The sequence below is a fragment of the Diabrotica virgifera genome, chromosome 1, assembly GCF_917563875.1.
Source record: "Diabrotica virgifera virgifera chromosome 1, PGI_DIABVI_V3a".
In the NCBI taxonomy this organism is placed as follows: domain Eukaryota; kingdom Metazoa; phylum Arthropoda; class Insecta; order Coleoptera; family Chrysomelidae; genus Diabrotica; species Diabrotica virgifera.
The window spans coordinates 130757607-130776176 of record NC_065443.1 but is presented as its reverse complement, the minus strand read 5'-3'; the positions used below and the strand labels follow the sequence as shown (position 1 = coordinate 130776176).

The following is an 18570-nucleotide window of genomic DNA, read 5'->3' as shown; positions in this document are numbered from 1 at the left end:
AATTAGAAAAAATGACTAATTCTAAGCAACTTTTATTCTATACAGTTTCTTCACTAAATCAATACTTTTAGAGTTATTTACGATGTTCATTTTTAAGAAAAAAAAAACATGTTTTTGGACGGTTTTTCGAAAATAACTCAAAAAGTAAGTATTTTATTGAAAAAAATATTCTTAGCAAAAATATAGCTTATAAAAACTCTATCTATAAATCAGCTTAGTTACTGCATAACCAGTAAAAGCAGAGTTGTAGCTAATGAAAAGTAGGTTCTCATTCGTCAAATTCCAAATTGAATATTTCAACGGGAAATAACCAAAATACGGAGCACTTTTCGGGGAAAACCCATTTCAACTTTTTTAAAGTGTTTAAAAAAGGTTTTTTGTTTTTTAAAAAAACTTCTAACATTAAAGGTGAGTTACGCTCAAAATATTGTTGGTCCCTTTTATATTTTGGTAAAAGAATCGTAAAAATCACCCCCCGATTAACATCCCAAATAAAATTAATCGTTACCGCCTAACTACTTTGCTTTTGTATTCTTTATGTGATCTATAAGTTTAATTAGTTCAAAGTGCTCCTTTTTGAAAATATTTGGTTGTAAAATATTTTATTTTCATTTTGAAAACAATTAAATTTTTCTTTCAAATTAACTTAAATTTATTAGTACTACCAAAAATCTCAAGGAGTAATAAAATGTACGTTTTGCCTTTCTGAATATTTTGAAATTTTTTGTTTTTCTGGTAGACAAAAATTGGTTATGCTATGGCTGTTCAAAAATTGGAATAAACTCTTAGTTCAAGCTCTAAAAAGCCATTTTAAGCTTTTCAATCTTACAGCCTTTTCAAAAAGAAGCAGTTTGAACCGATGGAACTTACAAATTATATAAAGAATACAAAAGCAAAGCAATTTGTGAAGCGGTAACGATTAATTTTATTTGGAATGCTAACTAGCGGGTGATTCTCGCGATTTTTTACCAAAAAATGACAGGGCCAACAATATTTTGTGCGTAACTCACTTACTTTCAAGAAGTTAAAAAAAATAACAAAAATAAACCTATTTTCAAACACTTTAACAAAGTTGTAATGCGTTTTCCCCGAAAAGTGCTCAGTTTTTTGGTTATTTCACGTTAAAATATTCGATTTGAAATTTGTCGCAGAAGAACCTACTTCTCACTAGCTACAACTCTACTTATACTGGGTCAACAGACTTCATGCATACACCATTATTTTCACTTTTTCATATTTTTAGAAAGAATATTTTTTCGATAAAATACTTTAGTCCAGAAAGCCACTGCGCATCCGCTAGGAAAAATATTCTAATTCGGATTTTTTGCACAATCTTACTCAAAAAGGACCCCTTTTAACAAATTTGCATGTTACCAGGACCAAATGTTGGTCAAAAATTTTTTAAACGTTTTTTTTTTGTTTTTTTTCCTAAAATTATTTTTTTTTGCATGGAACAAAATTTTTTTAGGTTTTTTGAATCATTCCAAACAGAAAAGGTCTTTAGTGACTTTTCTCTAAAATTGATAGTTTTTGACATATCAGCGATTAAAAATTGAAAAATTGCGAAATCGGCCATTTTTAACCCTCAAAAACTATGTGAAAAACTGAAAATTTGAATGTTGCCAAGGTAGGTAGATATTCTTTAAACATCGATTGATGAAATCCCGAAGAGTTTTTTGCAATACAATATTCAAAACTCCTTTGTTTCTTAATTGTTAATCAAGCGTACGCGACACTACTTTCCACCGTTGCATGTGTATGCAGTATGGTGCAAATGAAAGGAATAAATTCGTTATTTCGTAAACCGGCTACTTTAAGGGAAAATCCCAAAACAAGTCGATTTTTATTTTTAAGTTATGATATTGTGACATATATGGTATACTAGTGACGTCATCCATCTGGGCGTGATGACGTAATCGATGATTTTTTTAAATGAGAATAGGGGTCGTGTGCTAGCTCATTTGAAAGGTTCTTCAATTCTCTATTCAGTAATATAAACATTTACATAATTATTTATACAGGGTGTCCAATAATTTAATTTTATTGTTAATTTGCCAAATGATTTAATTTAATAAAAACATTTTGGACACCCTGTATAAATAATTATGCACATGTTTATATTACTGAATAAAGAATTGAAGAACCTTTCAAATGAGCCAACACACGACCCGTATTCTCATTTAAAAAAATCATCGATTACGTCATCACGCCGAGATGGATGACGTCACTAGTATACTATATATGCCACAATATCATAACTTAAAAATAAAAACCGACCTGTTTTGGGATTTTTCCTTAAAGTCACCGGTTTACGAAATAACGAATTTATTCATTTATATTTAATACGGAAAATAGTGTCGCGCACGTTTGATTGGCAATTAAAAAACAAAGGGGTTTTTGATATTGTATTGCAAAAAACTCTTCGGAATTTCATCAATCGATGTTTAAAGAATATCTACCTACCTTGGCAACATTCAAATTTTCAGTTTTTCACATAGTTTTTGAGGGTTAAAAATGGCCGATTTCGCAATTTTTCAATTTTTAATCGCTTATACGTCAAAAACTATCAACTTTAGAGAAAAGTCACTAAAGACCTTTTCTGTTTGGAATGATCCACAAAACCTAAAAAAAATTTGTTCCATGCAAAAAAATAATTTTAGGAAAAAAACAAAAAAAAAACGTTTAAAAAATTTTTGACCAACTTTTGGTCCTGGCAACATGCAAATTTGTTAAAAGGGGTCCTTTTTGAATAAGATTGTGCAAAAAATCCGAATTAGAATATTTTTCCTAGCGGATGCGCAGTGGCTTTCTGGACTACTTACTTTTATTGTGTCCCAGTTATTGTAACTTTCTAATTTTTATTGTGTTTATTATTTCGTATTCTTTGCCCATTTCTCGCAATACTTCTGTGTTAGTTTTCTTCTGTTTCCACAATTATTTAACATGATGATCATAAATATTATGAGAAGAGCGCTTGTAGGATAGAAAAAGGACATCTCAATAAATAGCCGAAAAATAAACAACCTACGGTTTGCAGATGGCAGAGTTAGAAGAGTTAGTTAATTTCATACCACTGATTAAAACGAATGTCAAATGTTTGTTCTACAGTTAAACATATCAAAGACAAAGATCACGATAGTGGATAAACTGGTTTACGGGCGTTTCGCCCCCGCCGTTTCGCCCCCGACCGTTTCGCCCCCGAACTGTTTCGCCCCCGGGATTTTACCTAACATTTTTAACTAGTTTGAGTTATAAATACAATGTTAATAATACATTTACCTATTGCTCATTTTTTGTTTGTTTTTCTTAGAAGTGCTTTGTTACACATATTTATAGTAGATAGACAGGATTAATACATAATTGTTCTCAGAAATAATTTTACATATTTTCTTACACAAAGGATTTTGTTCTCAGAAAACTCATTTTGCCTTACTTATAATTTACGGACCTAACCTAACCTGACCTAAGCTAAGAACAAAAAATGATCAATAGGTAAATGTATTACTAACATTGTATTTATAACTCAATGCAACTAGTTAAAAATGTTAGGTAAAATCCCGGGGGCGAAACGGTTCGGGGGCGAAACGGTTCGGGGGCGAAACGGCTGGGGACGAAACGGCGGGGGCGAAACGGTCGGGGGCGAAACGGCGGGGGCGAAACGTCCGTATCCCGGATAGACACATAACAATCATCTACACATAATTACTGATATCTGGGATTCTTGATCACAAAAACAGAAAGACAGTGTCACTACAGGAAGAAATAAAACGTAGATGTGATCTAGCAACAAGCGCCGTAGGAAAGATGGCCGATAAATGAAAAGATCCCCAAATTTCATGTATGTACTTTAAAAATACAGTTGATCGACTGCTTAATACTCTCAATACTGAACAAGGATGTGCATCTGGGACTCTAAGACAAGCGCGAAAGAAGAAAGGTAGACGCCAATGAAATGTTCTGTTGGAAAAGAATGTTATTATTTTAGAGAAAGATGTACTCTCAATTTATTATTTGCTTCACAAGGCCAATAGTCTTTCCCCGTTGTAAGTTCTATAACCCCACATGAGGCATATTTTCATTTTTGGACGCAAAAGTTAGTTTATTTATTTTCGTTCAATTTGCAACCCAAGCAAATAACCTATAAGTACCGTACCGAGCTGTATTATCTGATTGTATTATGAACTTATTTTCAATAAAAACCTTTATTATACTCTTTCAAGAGTAGATTGAACAGCAGTCTCAATTTCTGCCCTCGATATGCTTTGAATGGCGTTTAGTATTCTCTGGATAATGTATTCTAGAGTAGTGTATGATGGTCAACAATTTGAATATTTAGGTCGTCACTAAGTAGTTCTTTTTGTTCTGTGTTATGTTTAATTTTAATAGTATTGTTTCTCTTTATATTGTTTTTTTAATTAATTATATTTTTATACGTTGACATCTGGAAAATGTTATTTTGTTTTTTTCCACAGCACACTACTTTTCATTAACTTAGTTTACCGGTAATAGTAACAGTTATTTATAAAATTTACACGTTTCTCGAGATATCTTGAGATAGAAAAAAGGTATCGACATGCGGTTTTCGCTATTCTATTGCTAATTTAATCTAATTTTATAAAGTATGATTAAAAATGCATACTTGTATTTAATATTTTCCAAAGAAAACTAGATTTCTGAAAAAAATTAAATAACGCCTCCCAGCTGGCTTATTACTTATTAGGATGGTTCAAAATTATCACGCTTACATTGAAGAAAAAGATCTGTCTTCAACAAGGCCCAGTTTTCAAAATTTGATTTAGCAGAACCGGACTTACAGCCATTTTTTCATAACAAGGTTCCCACTCACCCCCACCTCTTATTTGCAAAGGTAGGGTTAAACTTGTTAAATCAAATATGCGCATAATTTGATGAAGAATACAATAATCGGATTTCCAGTGCCCCTTCATTGGGAAAATTTTGTAAAATTTAGATTTTTTTATTTTTGATATTTAATTACGCCCTCTAGCGGTGGACCCACGATTATGAAAATAATTTCCAGGCTTTTCCTGAGGCAATTTTTGTTATAAAATTTTTTATTTCAAAGCTCTACTATAAACGGTTCCTGAGATATGGCCGAGAGCCATTCTTATTGGGACACCCGGTACACAAAATTAAGTAACTGACATTGATACAGATGACAATTATAAAATTAAACGTCAACAGTAGTGGTTTTTACCTCAGAATAGTTAGTTCTGGCATTTTGACCTATTCAGGGGTACCAAACCAATTAACTTTACAATTGAGCATCAGTTTAGTTAAGGAAATGATGGAAATACGACACCCGGCTTAAGCTTCTCCTTAACTTTTGACACAGGCTTAGCTAAGCAAAAGCTTAAGTAGCTATTGAAATACCGGCCCTAATAGATTTTTTTAAGATTTTGCTAATCATTTTGACGTTCTATTGATGAAATATTAATTTCTTACTTCGGATACTTTCACAATTATCATATAGATGGCGCTAAGATTAATAGATTAATTTATAATTACATATTACGGAACATTAAAAAAAACGTTAATTCAGTATTTAAAACGTAAGTAGGTATATTTAAGGTAAAAATGTATACCACAGGTTTGACCAACTAATATTTTTTTATAATTAATGTTTTTAATTTTAATTTTAAATTAATCACTTTGACATTAATGTCAAATTTCCAGTAAACGTTTACAGACTTGTCACTACTGGCGCTCGCGAATTTATAAATATCCCCTCTACGTACGAGCTCCCAGCGTATATTTAAAATAGTAGTCAAATACAAATGATAGCAACTGATCAGTGTGAGATGTACAAACATAACTAATTTCAGAATACCAGTTGAGTGATTACAATTTTATTTCCATGGCTAACCTGACCAAAGATATATTTTAATTGAACAAGCTTATAATTAAAATAAAAAAGAAGTACTTACCCTCAATGAAGGAAATCCGAGACCCACCACGAAATTTGAAGTCCAGTTGACTAGCACGGCAATTGACATGGCGGCAGGTCTAGGCCCTTGCGAGAACAGTTCGGCAGTGATCATCCAGGGTATACTTCCGGGCCCAACCGCGAAAAATTTGACGAAGAAGAGGGTTGATACTACTGAGAGGTACGACATCCAATCGATCATCTCCTGCACATAGCCAAAAAACTCCTATCAGGGCGGTAGTAACGTTGTTCTTTCCCGGTACGCGGGGAGGAGACAACGTGATTAAGCCAAACTTAAAATATGGGGTATTAAATCTACTGGTTTAAAATATAATTGGTATTAAGAAACTTATCTATTATTATTTTATTTCATTTTGGCTAAATTCTGTAAACCAGTTAAATGCGATTTTTTTTTGTAACAAACAAAAAATTATACGTGTACAGTATTAATCATTTAGATTTACACCTTAGTGTAGGAAACAACGGTTGAACCTTGCAAAATGAACACAAGTCCGGTTTTATTTTTTTTCTGGTATATCACGGGGTGCTTATTATAACACTAACTTTTTCTGAAAAAATTTCGCCCCGGAACCTCCCTTTTCACCCCTTTAAAGGGAGTAATTTGTGGTTTTTGCGGAACGTAGCCCTTCCTGTACCTTTTACAAAAAATTTCTTTTATAGAAATATGAAGAGCACTATATTTTCTACGATTTATTTCCAACAGCATCTGTCTATCATCCACCGTTTAGCGGGGGTGGTGCCCCAAAGTTCACAAGTTTTTAAAAAAGATGTTTTTAAAAAATATATATTTTTCCCTAACTCTAACGGAAATGAAGAATATATCCTGCGGCAATTATTTACAAATAATTTATTGATTTTTTGGTATAGGTTTCACTTAAGGGTAATTGCCCTTTTTTTAATTACAGGGTGTTACATTCTAAAAAACCCCTTTTTATACCATCTGAACCGTTTATGCTAGAGTAAAAAGACTTTCAGCAATTGCCCATGTATTGGTGCTATTTTTAAATTTGTATAATGCACTCCCATTTTTTACCCAGAACCACCCAAAAAAAAAGAAGAATTAATAAATAAAGTAGTTTTCTTGGAATCCTTCACACACAATGCCCTTTATTATTATGCTTCATATATCATTTTGTGCACGTTATTATTACCCATGCATGGACACCAAAAGCGATTTCCTAGTGAACCCCCTGTAAAAAAAATAAATAAAATGGGGGGTTGAAAATTTATTTTTGTTTTTTGCTCTTTGATCCATACGGGCATATGCTTCATCAATAGTGCTTTTCAAAAATATATATGGTTATTGCAACATCTCTGCGGAAACCACCTCTATCCTTAAAAATATACTGCAGAAACTACCCCTATCCCTTGGCGAGCATGTTTTTACGATTTTCTCATTACCTATGCATTATATTTAAACAAAACTTATACATGGTTGAAGACCACTATTTACTCTAAAAATTAGGTCCTATTCATTTTTTTCGTATAAGCAACCGTTTTTTTTCGTCATCTGTTCGTTTTATTGATAAAGTACTTATGTAAAATAAAACAACACAGTGTAACCTACAAATTATAACTTATGCACATTTTACAATCTTTGCGCCCCAAAGCCATAGTGGTGGCCCAAAATCAATTTTTGCATATTTTCGCCACCTACACGCATTTTATTGCATTAATGCTACATTAATAGCACGATATTTACCCTTAATGGGTCGCTAAGCAGTGTCGGATCCAGGGAGTGGTGATGGGGGTGATCACCTCCCCCCTCTCAAACCAAGTGATATTATATTCAAAGATTATAACAATATTCTTTTATTTTTATAGAAATTTAGCCAATTGGCACCCCCCTCTTAACGATGCTGGATCCTCCACCGTCGCTAAAACATAAAAAGTACGCCATTCTTATAAAAATAATAATTTAAGTATTTCTATAAAAATAAATGAATATTTTTATAATCTTTGAATATAATATCACTTGGTTTGAGAGGGGGGTCGAGGTGATCACCCCATCACCTCTCCCTGGATCCGCCACTGCTTATCGACCACTTAAGGGTAACTATTGTGCTATTAAGGTAGCATTATTGCAATAAAATGCGTGTAGGTGGCAGAAATATGCAAAAATTGATTTTGGGCCACCACTGTGTCTTTGGGGCGCAAAGATTGTAAAATGTGCATAGGTCATAATTTATAGGTTACACTGTGTTGTTTTATTTTACATAAGTACTTTATCAATAATGCGAACAGATGACGAAAAAAAAAACAAAAACTGGAGCCCGCCAAAGCATATATGAGGTTTACGGCGCCACTGTGCCGTAACGGTTGCTTATACGAAAAAATGAATAGGACCTAATTTTTAGAGTAAATAGTGGTCTTTAACTTTGTATAAGTTTTGTTTAAAAATAATGCATAGGTAATGAGAAAACCGTAAAAACATCCTCGCCAAGAGATAGGGGTATTTTCTGCAGTATATTTTCAAGGATAAGGGTGGTTTCCGCAGGGATGTTGCAATAACCATATATATTTTTGAAAAGCACTATTGATGAATGATATGCGCATATGGATCAAAAAGCAAAAAATAAAAAAAAAATTCAACCCCCCATTTTATTTATTTTTTTTTTTTGGCTACAGGGGTTACACTAGGAAATTGCTTTTGGTGTCCATGCATGGGTAATAATAACGTGCACAAAATGATATATAAAGTATATTAATAAAGGGCATTGTGTGTGAAGGATTCCAAGAAAATCACTTTATTTATTAATTCTTCTTTTTTTGGGGTGGTTCCGGGAAAAAACTGGGGGTGCATTGTACAAATTTGTAAATAGCACTAGTACATGGGTAATCTCTGAAAGTCTTTTTACTCTAGCATAAACGGTTCAGATGGTATAAAAAGGGGTTTTTTAAAATGTAACACCCTGTAATTAAAAATAGGGCAATTACTCTTAAGTGAAACCTATAACAAAAAATCAGTCACTTATTTGTGAATAATTGCCGCAGGATTTCTTCTTAATTTCCGTTACAGTTAGGGAAAAATATATATTTTTTAAAAACATCTTTTTTAAAAACTTGTCAACTTTGGGGCACAACCCCCGCTAAACAGTGGATGATAGACAGATGCTGTCGGAAATAAATCGTAGAAAATATAGTCCTCTTCATATTTCTATAAAATAATTTTTTTGTAGAAGGTACAGAAAGGGCTACGTTCCGCAAAAACCACAAATTACCCCTTTTAAAGGGGTGAAAAGGAGAGTTCCGGGGCGAAATTTTTTCAGAAAAAGTAAGTCTTATAATAAGCACCGCTTGATATACCAGAAAAAAAATAAAACCGGACTTGTGTCCATTTTGCAAGGTTCAACCTTTGTTTCCTACACTACCTCTATAAAATTTGAAGTTGATAACCGATTTATTCCAATTTTTTAACAAACAGCAAGTAGGTACGTTCAATGTCTTCTTTATATTTTCCCATTGCCTGATCGAAGACTAATGATAATGAATCAGGACTTTCAGGACTCACATACAATTATTCATGAACCTGATCCACAGGTGTACTAACACTTACTTTAGTATTGCTTACTACTTACTAACACTTACTACTAACACTTAGAGTATTACTTATTGTATTGAAGAGGGTTCTAAAATTCTAGAATCAGTGAAATGGATTTGGAATCATGTAAAATGTATAATAGACAAATTTGCCACATTTGACATTGGTTTTATATGGACACAGGAGACTCTTTTTGGCCAATATCTATCACATATATTCCATCAGATATCCTCTCAATACAATAAATTTATGTATGTCTTTATTCCGATATTTATCCAATACGACTTCAGCATAATATATCCTTATGCGTCCAAAGTTGAACATAGACTTTCCATAATTTCTTTTAGTTCCGTTAGTAATGAACTTCTTGCAGACCATACCTAGATATCCTTTTGACATCGTCTGTCCTTCCTAAGGAAGCAATATCAGAGGAAGAACAGGGCGTATCAATAAACGAAAAAATCTTGAACAACATAAGATTCGCAGACGACACCGCTATTTTTGCAGACAGTCCAGAAGCACAGGAACGGTTAGTAAATAGATTATATCAAGTTAGTATAAAATATGGACCACAAATGAACGTTAACAAAACCAAGTACATGATTGTTTTTAAGCAACATACAATGCGACAAGCGAGAACTGGCGGCTGACCTTCTCGTATTCTGCATTTGTCGCTGTGTATTTTCGCTCAAGATTACGCGCCACCTCCGGCTTATCGGATTGTACATTAGAAAGGCTAGATATCGAGGGAAAACAGGTAGAAAAAGTAAATAACTACAAATACCTGGGAACCTGGGTAAATTAAAAATATGACCAAGGTAGAGTAATCAGGACACGCACTGAAATTGCAAGAAACGCATTTATAAAAATAAAAAAAAAAGGTTTGTTAAGCGAGACCTTCCTTTGGAGCTGAGGATAAGAGCCATAAGAGCCAAGATGAAACGTGTTCTCTACTTTGTTGTATGGAATGGAAAGCTGGACATTAAAAGTAGACGATTTAAAGAAGTTGAAAGCATTTGAAATGTGGTGCTATAGAAGGATTTTGAAAATACCATGGATCCAACGAGTTACAAATGCAAAAGTGTTAAGAAGGCTTCAAAAGGATTGCGAGGTGATAAAAAACATCAAAACAAGAAATCTGGAATATTTGGGCCACATTACCCAAGGTGCGAAATATAAGATATTGAGGCTCATAATTCAGGGTAAAATTAATGGTCAAAATCCCTAGGTAGAAGAAGAATTTTTTGGCTGAGAAACTTAAGAGAGTAGTATAGTTGCAGCTTAGTAGATCTTTTCAGAGCAGCCGCCAATGAGGTACAGGTAGCTGTGATGATAGCCAACCTACTACAGGAGAAGGAACTTTAAGAACGCCTGTCATTCATTCTGATCAGCTCCACTTCAGCCAAGCTATGTGCCCCAGCCCCATGACATCTGTGGCGCCCGCGAGGTGGATAAATGACTAACCATAGTTCCAATCTCTTGTCTATTATCAGAAATATGTCGTCCGCGAATGTAGGTGTTAAATCAATTATCTGAAAGCATGCTCGAAAACTGGCGTAAAGATTTTGGGAGATAACATATCTCCTTGTCTAATTCTTCTTTTAAATTTTATACATTTTGTATCTTTGTGTAGTCTTCCGATCATGATGGCATTATTGTATATGTATCATCCTGTAGGTGTTCCACTTTGGTGCATTCCTTTCATATTCTTAAAAAGTCTGTTTTCTCAATCTTTGCGGCTTAGGTATATAACGATATCATCTGCTCCGAAGGCTTTAGTTCGTATCATTTTCTTTAGTGAATTCCTTATTTCGTCTATGTTATTGTTTAAATTATGGTAGGTATATCCTATACAATACATTACTGAACGTTCTGTGATAAATAATACATAACTCGTGTTAATCTTTACTTTTGTATCTAATCGTTAAAATCAAATCTGCACAAATAACACACACCTTCTTTTACACACTGTGTTATTACAGTGGCCTAGTTTGCTTGGTAATCTTTTACATTGGCATTATTTTAAACACACCTATTTTAAATATTTTGTAATATTATGACTATATTGGTAAACTATATTTATATTTTATCTATTTGCACCATGTAAAATTTAAGAATTCCCGGTGAATTAGAAACGAGGTATATTTGGTTAATTTTATGGTGGGGGAGCAAAGTATGCTAAATTTGCAGTCACTCGAGCGTTATGGGGACCTATTGGGTTGTGATTATTAGGTCCTAAAACTTAAGTAAAATTTTCCATTTTAGTGGGGACTTTCCATTTTTTAATTTAATTTTCCTTTTCCAACAATCTTTTTTTCCGCTTATAGCGCCATCTATCCATAATTCGAAAAAATATCTCCAATAAAAGTTGCTTATTTTTACGTAAAGAATCCAAATCTGCAATAAAAATTTGGAGGTCCTATTTAAGATTTTAAAGTAACCTCCCACCCCACCTCCGTGGGGGGTCGCGATTGATACCGTTTGATAGATTTTTCAAAAACACTACATTAATTGTATTTTGCAGTTTTTCGATCTGATGTTCAGTTTGCGAAATATCGCGGGGTTTGTATTTAAAATTTTAAATTTACCTCTCTCCATGGGGGGTCATGTTTAGTACCGTTCGATAGATTTTTGAAAAATATTAAAGACGTATTTTTTAGTTTTTCGATGTGATGTTAATTTCGCGAAATATTTGCATTTTTTGTGAAAGTTTTGACTCACCCATTTCCTTACGCCCCGCTCAAATCGTCAGATTTTTGAAATATACGCCCTTTTGCATGTACTTAACTTACCTTATCTTAATCTGACAATTTCGAGTATTTTTAACAATAAATTTTTTGTCGGTCCCCCCTTAACAAACTTCCCTGTGTTAAGAGCCCATATATGATAGAGATACATCTGCAGGGTACCAGGTTTCTCCCATATGATAATCTTACACGCTCGAGTAACTGCAAATTATCCCCGCTTGGGCTCCCCTACCATTAGATATAATATGGAACAATATACCTATTTATACAGGGTGTCCCCGAAAATAGTGCGTTCCTTAAAGTATAGGTAGAAGGCACCATGTAGAGCAAAATAGTCTTATAACATTTGTTTCTAAATGCAACCGTTTGGCTAAAAAGCCAAAATACATTTTGGTATGCAAATTGAAATCTGACAACTATTTATACAGAAATCTAAACATAGACAATCACAATTCAAAAATAGTTGCAGCATTTTAGCCATAAGTATTTACATTAAACCCTCTCTTCATCCTAAACAAACAAATTCTTGTTTTGTTGGATTTTCAAACATGGGGTGGTACAATTATTTTGCAGGTGTATGTACCTGTCTGACCTATATTTGCGGTGTCAATAAACTAAATCACAAACAGATCTTGTACAGTGATGCCAAATTAGTTAATTTTATGAAAATAAAAGTTCGCTTATATAGCGAACAATGTAATTTTTTTTGGAAACGGTGAACTTTAGAAAAAAATGTTATAGGACTTTTTTGTTCTACATTGTGTATTATATCCATACCTTAAAGGAACGCACTATTTTCGGGGACACCCTGTATAATTAATCAGAGGAGACGGTATTTAAAAGAAAATTAGCACTACTTTTTTTATCTGGATCAAAAAGATAAGATTAAAAAATTTTCAAGAATTTACCCAAAGAAATATTTTTTTCTAATACCAATCTTTTATTTTAATTTAATTTTATTGATTGTTCTCTACACATTTTCATTTACCTAGAGGTGAGTCGAAGTATGCAACTCACAATACTCTATAAGGTAATTTGTGTAACAAGCAATCAATTGTATTTTTGTTTTATCATGCAGGGGTATCAAGGGTAATGTAATAGCCACTAAATGTTTTTTTCTCCTCCGCCACGTCGGGAAAGTCGAGAGTTAAAAAAAAGAAGGGCAAAAAAGCAAAAATAATGTTTATGTGAGTGTATGAACGTTTTTTTTATTTAGCTAATGCCTCGACAACTAATGGCCATTGGCATATTAGTTACGGTAAATTTTTGCAGTTAGGTACCTAGTGTCATGTGTATTGTGTGTGTTGAGTAAGTGTCTTGTTACTTTACAAAGTCGACGTCATTGTCTTTGCAAAGAGACGCTAATTGTATCCGAACCTCTGCGGTCCCTCCGGTGAGTACCGATTTCACAAGGGCAGAAACTATTCTCATTTATTAATTTATAATAAACGAAAAATTTCTGACCCTGGTGAGATTCGAACTCACAACCATTCGGACCTTTCGATCCAAAGATAGGCGCTCTTACCACTGAGCCACAGAGGGGGTTAGTGTATTGTCTATGTAGGTATAAAAACATTTTCATGTACCGTACATAATGAGTAGTACCTACCTACCTAATTAATGAGTAGGTAGTAGACCCATAAAATATTTTGGTAAACTTATTATGAAAATTGAAACTTTTTCGCAAGGACGTTTCATAAAATGAAAATATCTCTTGCACATGGATACTGTCAGTTATAAATGGCCAAACATTTAGACGCCTGAAGTACAACTTCACTATACAGTCGAACCCGCTTTTCCAAGGCTATTCCAATAAGCTGGTTCCACTATACAAATCTGGAGACATAATTAAAAATCGCCCAGAGTTGAAAATGGTCCCAGCTGCAATGCAGTCTAATAATTATAATTTCGAAATACCTTTTACCGTCCTCGTTTTACGAAGAGAAGATAGAGAGTGGATTAAAATGAATCTCGTACTGGCACATTAATGCTGATACAGACGGCTCTAAAACTGACAACAACATTTGGAGCTTGGGCATACAGAAGGAAATCAAGGCTAAGCCTTAGTTAGAGTCTAAGTAATCACTCTACTATCTTCTAGGAGGAAATTTATGCTATGCAGATGTGTTTGCAGGAACTTATAATTACGAGGAACTGCATGGGCTAATCTATAAAAAGTAAAAAGTATATCTAATTTACAAGCGGCATTAAAGACTGACCCCAAGTTAGTTTGAAACTGTCTTGAGAATCTGATTCCAATCGGAAAAAGCAACAAAGGAAGTTTACTAGGCATTTCCAGTCTAGTCCTACCTAGTAATTTCCAAAGAACCGATAAGGTGCAAATTGGAAATTGACTCCAAAACTGTGGACCAATTGAATCACTTCAAATATCTTGGAGTGAAAATAACAAGCTATGGAAATCTCTCAAAAGACGTCAGACCTATCGAGTAATTTCCAAAGAACCGATAATATGCAAATTGGGCATTGACTCCAAAACTGTGGAACAGGTGAATCACTTCAAATGTCTTGGAGCAAAAATAACAAGGTATCTCTCAAAAGAGGTCAAAAAGCACACAATGAAAGCAGCTAGAATCTCGGGATACCTGAAAGAAATATGGAAAATATAAATTAAAGGACAAATATCTAAAGACTGAAAGCAAAATCAAAATATATATAAAAAAAAAACAATAAGACCTATTACAATATATTATGCGGCAGAAACAAGACCAGATACAAATAGAATGGAATGACGACAACAGTTGAAATGAGAACACTAATAAGTATACAAGGCAAAACTTTACGTGACAGAATAAGAAGTGAAGACATCAGACAAAGCTGTGGAATACAGGACATAGGAAGGTGGATCAGACAGAGACAAAGATATTGGAACAAACATATAAAGAGAATGGTGCACAGCAGACTCGTTAAAAGTAAAAGACAGTAGGTAAAAGACCACAGGGTAGACCACCAAATCGATAGCAAGAACCTCATCGTCCGGGGAAGACTTAATGGCAATGTACAGGCAGTAGCCTACTAGCATGACCGATCATACTAGAAAGAAGAAGAAGAAGAAGAAGAAGAAGGAAGTTTATTTTGGGTGCATGGACCTACTAGTATCGAAGGGAATGAAAAAGCGGACCTACTTGCCAAGGGGAGGGCAAAATAAACATTCATAGGCCAAGAGCCTATGAACACATAGGCATAGCAAGAAGCACAGCTAAAAGAACAATATAGGACTAGGTGGAACTGTGATGTATTGACAACCAACTTTACTGACTTGACCTTGACTCAATGGTGAAGCCAGTTGTTCCAACGGGCTATGGCAAAATGGGCATTCGCACCGGGTTATTATTCTGTAAAGCGTTACACTTACGTCTGAGTGATAATAAAGGTCGTCAGTATTACATAAATACTGTTGTGATTTATTTACAACCAGATTCGATACATAATATTATCATACATAAAATACAGATGAAACGTAACCACTGGAACGAACAAATTTAATGGGTCTAAAATATTCGTAGGCTTTTATATACTAACCTTTGAAGAGGAGATCCAAAGATCTACTAGATATAAATAGAAATGATCTACTAATTATCGTAGATCTCCTAACAGGTCACTATCTCTTCAAGGGGTACATGAACAAAATCAGACTGACAGAAATTGCGAAATGCAGATTTTGTCAGACTCAAGACGAGACAGCAAAACACTTTCTGCGCAACTGCCCAGGATTGGATACCATAAGGCTTCATACATTTGAGCATTATAGAGTTAAGCCCTACGACTTCGTAGAATTGTCATCTAACTGCATAACAGACTTTGTTAAAAATGCTGGGCTGAAGGGACAACTTTAACTTAGGGATTACTTAGAAAAGGTTTTAATTTGTTTCCCAAAAACATATAACTAGATGAAAATTTAGAAGAAGAATTATTTTGACCCCTTGGTAGGGCAGACGACATGCTTGCCACCAGCACAAAGGAGCGGAGTTTGAAATTTCCATTGATGAATATAGTTGTAGTTAATATTTCTCTGTGGGCGTTATTGTGACGCTCTGTAATTTAGTAACAAATAACAAAGGAACCTTTATGTCTTTTTTGTCTTATAAGTAATTGAATCTACAATACATAGTATATCGTTGTTGCGAACAGTGGTCGAATTGCACTTACTCATGAACCTGGTCCCTGTCGCACCTTTTTTAATTCGAACAAATAGGTATACCGGAAGGATGGCAGGAAAAGTTCGTTTTACGAAATGGAACGTTGATTTCACGAACTGGAATGGCGTTCCATTCCAATTTGACCACTGGTTGAGAAGTTACATAACGACGGTTTAAAGGTACATAAAAGGTTGTAACCCACAAATCAATTTTTTAAGGAAGTAGAAAAAACGTTCCATTTAAGTAATTTGATAAGGAATTAACCTAATAAATTTTTCTCCTTCTTTTTATTTTTAAATTGATCTATAGAATAATAAAAAATTATTAGGTTAATTCCTTATCAAATTACTTAAATAGAACGTTTTTTTTACACTTCTTTAATGAAGGTCTCTGCTTAATTGATTAATTATGACAATAAGATCTATATGCAAAGTACAATAAATATTCTGGATGTATTTCATAAGTAAATTTGATGTTCATTTGCAGTGATAACAAATAATATTCATAGTTTGTTTGTTGCACGTTGCATGCGGTAACGCAAATTAAACAAAATGATGCAGGACGTAGTATAAACTAAACTATTTGGTAACAGATAATATTTTACTCTACATACAAAATAAAATATTATTTGCGTTAAAACTTTAATTAACAATATTGCTTTGCGTACTTTTTATACATAGATCTATCCTTTAATTCAATACACTATCGAGTTATTACTCGGTAATTAACATTTTTTTTTATTTTATTACCAAAATTAATATCTTATTTCAGATACATAATACCATATATATTACCCGTTTAATTTGAGAAGAAATATAACAAAAGCATATTAGACCGGTTGCCAAGAAAAATATTCTCAAAATTCTACAATCACTCTTCAAAAAGCGCTTTTCTGCATAGTTTTATATTAACACAATTGCATAAATAAGAACATCAAAGCAGGTTATATTATTAAACACCGATTGGAAAAATAGGAATCGGAAAAGGCTTCACAGATCTGATTACATAGAGCTAAACATTCTTGGTAACGGTTGACTCTATTATTATAGGTGATATTAAATTAAACAAGGTATAGGTACAGGAGCTGTACCAGATGAGTTGAAAAGTATATAATTAGCAAGTTGCAGAAAAAATACCTTTCGTTTTATGTATGTGTTTTAAAAAATATATTTTCATCACTATATAGCATTACGCTATAATTACTATTTCTGCTAATTTTATTTTTTTCTTAATTTTTAATTATTATTTCTTAAAATCGAAACGACGTTAGTCATTCAAACTTCACATGTAAATAAAAACGGAATGTTTTTAAAACCATCTGTTTTTCGTTTGTGCGGTGTAACAAACTGCACCTTCATAAATTAAGTACTATATCAGACAATTGTGTCAACAACACACTAATGCATTCAAGGGCGTTTTCTTAAAATTGCAAAAGTATACGCCAGACCTAAATGATTTATTGTCATCTGGTCAGAGGGAAAAAGCATAAACAAATTATCGTTGTGGTTTTCTTTTTAGTCACGACACAGCTGGTGAACGATTCACACACCAATCGTTCGGCCCTTTTCCGAAACCTAAGCGCAATACCTTTTTGTACCAAAATAAATAAAATATTTACAGTTCGTTTTATTACATTCATTTCAATTAATTCCGTCAATATCACCACCGGTATAACTAAAACAAGCATTTATAGCATGCCCTTTCTTTGGTTATCTCTTAAAAAAAGTACGCAAAACTAAAATTTATCTCAATGCAAATAAACTCTTAATGCTAGTGCTGTTTGTTACAAAAAATATACAGAATAGTTATAAATAGTAATAATTTACGAATTCTAACATAAAATTTTATGTAAGGCCATTTGGAACCCATTTTAAATTCATTTCATTTGGAACATACCACAACATATTAATAAAATCCTTATTATATTCTGTATATTTACAATATACAAAAAATGGAGTACGGGCTAGACAAAAAGCTTATAAGAGCACTTTTGCATTGAGTTTAATAATTTTAAATCAGCTAGTTATGTCGACACCCCCATCGAATAAGGTAACTCATTTTTAGCGATTTAACAGGAGAGGCAGAAAACGAAAACATTAATTTTTAAAAATTTGTAGCGAAATGATTAGACTATTTTACACTAATGTGATATGATATTTA

At 33.3% G+C, this 18570-nt stretch overlaps 1 protein-coding gene across 5 annotated transcripts in view; it reads right to left on the bottom strand.

Moving 5' to 3' along the window:
* LOC114326427 (glucose transporter type 1) overlaps positions 1–18570 on the bottom strand; it is a 659305-nt gene that overhangs the window by 280978 nt on the left and 359757 nt on the right. For all 5 annotated transcript variants that reach the window (XM_028274797.2, XM_028274796.2, XM_028274795.2 and 2 more), the window contains one exon: positions 5946–6149. In XM_028274797.2, the coding sequence (XP_028130598.1) occupies positions 5946–6149 (204 nt within the window). The remainder of the gene's footprint in view (positions 1–5945; positions 6150–18570) is intronic.